The sequence below is a fragment of the Nematolebias whitei genome, chromosome 3, assembly GCF_014905685.2.
Source record: "Nematolebias whitei isolate Nwh7 chromosome 3, NemWhi1, whole genome shotgun sequence".
Lineage (NCBI taxonomy): Eukaryota > Metazoa > Chordata > Actinopteri > Cyprinodontiformes > Rivulidae > Nematolebias > Nematolebias whitei.
This window is the reverse complement of record NC_056500.1, coordinates 48,658,353-48,663,242: the sequence shown is the minus strand read 5'-3', so window position 1 is coordinate 48,663,242 and position 4,890 is coordinate 48,658,353. Positions and strand designations below refer to the sequence as shown.

Genomic DNA, 4,890 nt, shown 5'->3' with positions numbered 1-4,890 from the left:
AATTAGGGCGACGCGGTGATTAACACGATGCGCTCCATGACAGCCAGAGCTCCGGAACTACAGCCAGACCGGATCCCGGCTCTCTGGACACGGACCAGGAGCCACAACAGCCGCGCTCAGCCTGAAACCTGGATGGGGTTGGAGTTCTCCTAACTGGGCCTGGACTGAGATAAGAGCACGCGCAAGATATTTAAATCTGACTCAGTTTTTGCGACCAGGACGGTGGAGTTTCTTCTCATCAGGTTTCCACTTTCAAGCAAAATTAAATGTTTAAGACTTGAATCAAAAATATTAAAAAATTCCACGAGTTTGTTTATTTTTTCTGAAGCTGGTCGAAGTTGATATATAAATATTTCCAGCGTGATCTTAAAGTTCCTTAAATTGTTTTTATTTTCGGAGCAGAGCCTCTACAGACGCAGCTCTCTGATTGGTGCGCTGCCGGAGCCGCGCAGGACGCAAACCAATGGGGTGGGGGTGGGGGGGGGGGGAGCGGAGAGACAAACAGAGAAAGAGAGAGAGAGGAGAGAGAAAAGGGCGTCGAGTGTTTATTATAAAGCAGAAAATATTAATTCCTCCCTTCGCCGTGGGCCGTGACGTCAGAACAGGAAGTCATCGTGGAGGAACACCGGAGCAATTAGCGGCAAAAAGGGGAGAGCCTGAAGTGGAGGAGTCAGCTTCATGTATATCTCTCTGTGCGCCTCAACTTTTAGCACAAAGTTCAGAATCCAAAGAGAAAAAAGGCACGCGGAGCGGCGCGCGCTGCTTCCTGCGCTCGGTCTGAATGTAACGTTGTGGAGCATCTGTGTGGATTTTCTGCATCTTTATTTCTCACGTCTCCTTCTTCCTTTTTGTGAAAACATCCGACAGAGCTGATCATCTTTTCCTCCTTGAGGTTGAGTGTTTATTCGCGGTGGGGGCAAGCCCCTCACTGGTGGCATGACGGCTCCAGCCCTCCTTTAACATGGAAGCTTCCTGCGGGTCCAGTTTTGGGATTGACACCATTTTATCCGGCGCCTCGAACTCTGGACACCCCGCACTCATGAACGGAGACTTCCGGCTCGCGGACAGGACAGCGGACTTCAGGAGCCAGACCCCCCCGTCGCCATGCTCGGACATAGACACGGTGGGAACGGGCCCCTCGTCCCCCATCTCCGTCACCATGGAGCGCGCCGTGGACTCGCAGATGGTCCAGGACAGCCTGCAGCATCTCCAGCATCATCAGCAGCAGCTAGCAGGGGCCGGGGGGGCCGGCTGCGCCCCCAGGACTGCCACCTCCTCGTTTCTAATCAAAGACATTCTGGGGGACAGCAAACCGCTGGCTGCATGCGCACCTTACAGCACGAGCGTCCCGTCGCCGCATCTCACACCCAAACCAGAAAGTGCCACGGCTCCGGACGGGTTCAGGCCCAAACTGGAGCAGGAGGAGAGCAGGAGCAAGCTGGACCCGAGGGAGGACATCCACAGTGACATGAAATGCAACGGTAAGAGTTTATCTGGCGCGCGCATTGTCCCAAAACAAGGTGAAGAAACGGAGCCGAATTTTAATCAATCAAATTTACCTAAAGACAAAAAGAAAACAATATTAAATAAAATAAGATAAGATAAGAAGGCTGTTCTGAAGTCACCGCAGGAGAAACTGACAAACAACATCAAGAGAAAAAATACTTTAAAAATAAAATAAATCACAGATACAAAGATAGCAAGAACACAGATACAACACATGACTGGATGTTCGCAGAGGAAAAACTCATAACTTCAAACTGCAAAAGATGCAGTTTAATGAAAAATGGATTTATTATAACACACCTTCACATCTGGATTATGAGAACTGTGGAAAATTAAACAAGAATGTTAATATATTATATACTTCAACACTGTAACAGTTTAAGAAAAGTTCAATAAAAAATAAGTTTAACAAATATAATGAATGTATTTTTTATATATTAAACATACTGCGCACCCATGTGTACTTTAATAATTTTATTAATTCAAAATATAATAAAACAAAATAGCATAAAATACATTGAAATACAATCATCTGTACTTATTATTGCTGAGTATTCAGACTGCAGGCTGTTGTATTACACAACAAAAACAATAATAATAAAAATAATAATAATAATAATCTGTGGCTTTGAACGTGCTTTATTAGTGTAATAGATGTGAAAACAGATGTAAGCCTTGGAGATTCTCCCCGCGCGCGCCTTCCCTTGTGGGTCAATTAGAGAGATTATTGTTGTTCCTGGAGGGGGGGGGGGGGGGGCTGAAACCAAGATATGGATTGATACATTGATGTCTCGTTTTCTGAAAGGGAAGCGAGAAAAAAAATTCCTCAAGTGACATTAAAAAAAAAGCTGATATAATTATTTTTTCTTGTTGTCGTTGTTATCGTCAGCCACGGATGGAGCAGGAATTGATGAAAGTTTGTTTGTTTGTTTGCTGGTGATATTATTCCTGATGTTTGATTGCTGCTCTCAGGTGCTAAAGAGGAAGGTGACAGGGAAATCTCCAGCAGCAGAGACAGTCCGCCAGCGCGCACGAAAAAACCGCGCAAAGCCCGAACCGCGTTCACGGACCACCAGCTGAACCAGCTGGAGCGCAGCTTCGAGCGGCAGAAATACCTCAGCGTGCAGGACCGCATGGACCTGGCAGCGGCCCTCAACCTGACCGACACCCAGGTCAAGACCTGGTACCAGAACAGACGGTAGGCCCCGCCCCACACTATTATTATTATTAATTATTATTATTAATAATTATTGTTGTTGTTGTTAGCCGAGCATAAAGCGAAAAAGTGCAGTTCCTGCAGTAACAAGAGTCTCTGACGGTCATGTGTGTTTTATTGCAGAAAAAAAGTTAATGTGTTTGTAAATATTAATTTATTTATAAATGAACATTCAATAACCGAGTGCTGCTCCACAAATCAGGCAAGCAAAATAGTTTTGAACAAAAACACGTTGTTTCAGAAAAATCCAATCAGATAAAATAAACAAACAATAACAAAACTTTATGCTCATTTAGAAGCAAATGTCTTGAAAACAGCTGCTGAAAAATAAACAGCTGGAGAAGAAGGAAAAAGTAGTTTTTTTCTGAATAATTCAGTTTGACAAATTAATTTCTGTCACGTCTGAATATTTATTTTTAAAAATGAAACACATTAAAATTTAAAAGCTTCATCTCAGTTTAACACAATTAAAACATTTTCTAGGTTTGAAGACAAATATTGAATTTGTGTTTTTTTTAATTTTATACCACAGTTCTTGCATCAACAACTAATTACTAATATAAATAATTCTTGTTGTTTCAAATCATTAGGAGCGTGTACTTTCAGAATAAATGCTGACTTGTACTAAAATAAGTCATTTAAATTTGTTCCTGTCAGAGAAGCAGCTTGTTTTTCTTTGTTTGTATTTTTCTTGCTGTCTAATGAAACCTTCACGTGCTGCAGTAATTAGGCCTCTCCGTACCAATTAAAGGTGAGTTCAGGGACTCAAAGCGCGTCAATAATTCATGTCTGTTTGGATCTGGTTTCAGGACCAAGTGGAAGAGGCAGACGGCCGTGGGTCTGGAGCTCCTGGCCGAGGCGGGGAACTACTCGGCCCTGCAGAGAATGTTCCCGTCGCCCTACTTTTACCACCCGAGCCTGCTCGGGACCGTGGACAGCACCACGGCGGCCGCGGCGGCCGCGGCCATGTACAGCAGCATGTACCGGACTCCCTCAGCGCCCCACCCCGGCCTCCAGAGACCTCTGGTCCCGAGGGTGCTCATTCACGGCCTCGGGCCGGGGGGGCAACCGGCGCTAAACCCCCTGCCCGGCACGCCGCACCCGCGGTAAGCCCCTAAATAACCCTAACTGCATGGGGAGCACTTTGCAGGACATCCCCCCTCCCTCACAGAGAGACTGAGACTAAAGGAGGTTTTTAATGTCGGCCCTGAAGACCCGGTCCGGGTCCGGACACACTGGACTCTGCTCATGTTGTTTGTTTGTTTGTCTTTTGTACAAAAACTGACTTTAGCACATAAACTGAAAGTTTATTAGATGGAGAAGAATGAATGAATAAAGACGTCATGAGACTAAACGGATTGAAGGCGCTTCTATTGACCCGCTCTAAACTCCTCATAATAAAATAAAATAATATAAATGAAGCTTTTATTATTATTAAAACTTTAATTCATGAACAGGATCAGGTCAGTGACAGACACCTTGTTCTGCGGACTCTGCTGACTTCCTGCAGCATATGCTCTTTAACTGGACCTGTATGGGGGGGAGGGGGGGGGCAACCCCCCCCCCCCCGCACCTCTCTGGTGCTGCTCACGCGCACACATGCATATGGATGCGCAGCAGCTGATCAGTGGCTCCTTATGGCCCCGCTTCACCGGGAATGTGGCCTTGGCTCTGCAGCTGTTCCCTGAACGGCCCGCAGACAATACAGGCCGCATTTCTGAGCGCGAGGAGGGTCGAGACAAGGGGGGGGGGGGGGTAGATAATCTGCCTCATTCTCAAGAGTAAATTTGTTCCAGACAGTTTTTTTTTTTTTTTAAGAAATAATCTCAGAGATTCCAAACAGATCTGCTGGGGGTGTCAGTTTTGTTTTTATTTTATTTTTTTATTTTGTTTATATTTTTATTTAAAAAAAGGAAAAAATAACAAACTACATCTGCCCATTTATTTCCCTTTTATTTCGACAACATTTAGCTGCTATTTTTTTTGTAGCTGCGGAAACAGCTGGATTTTGGCAATGTCCAAACTTGTGGGATCAGGAAGTAGTTTCATGTTTTTTATGAGTTTTTATGAATGTTTATGTGTTTTTATGTATGTTTATGTGTTTTTATGTATGTTTATGTGTTTTATGTATGTTTATGTGTTTTTTATGTATGTTTATGTGTTTTTAT

The 4,890-nt window shown here is 44.3% G+C and overlaps 1 protein-coding gene across 1 annotated transcript; it reads left to right on the top strand.

Annotated features, from left to right (window-relative positions):
• The first annotated feature begins 539 nt into the window (after positions 1-539).
• On the top strand, positions 540-4,074 carry barhl2 (BarH-like homeobox 2). Its single transcript, XM_037675026.1, has 3 exons — positions 540-1,481; positions 2,479-2,704; positions 3,532-4,074. The coding sequence occupies exons 1-3, from the start codon at positions 962-964 to the stop codon at positions 3,830-3,832; spliced, it is 1,047 nt and encodes a 348-aa protein (XP_037530954.1). The 5' UTR covers positions 540-961; the 3' UTR covers positions 3,833-4,074.
• Positions 4,075-4,890: the final 816 nt, after the last annotated feature.

What these genes read in the sequence shown, in the direction of transcription:
- barhl2 (XM_037675026.1), top strand. Translation starts at nt 962, where the DNA reads ATGGAAGCTTCCTGCGGGTCCAGTTTTGGGATTGACACCATTTTATCC. An exon ending in CAGTGACATGAAATGCAACG is followed by an intron (nt 1,482 to 2,478) that starts GTAAGAGTTTAT and finishes TGCTGCTCTCAG; the next exon opens with GTGCTAAAGAGGAAGGTGAC. An exon ending in ACCTGGTACCAGAACAGACG is followed by an intron (nt 2,705 to 3,531) that starts GTAGGCCCCGCC and finishes ATCTGGTTTCAG; the next exon opens with GACCAAGTGGAAGAGGCAGA.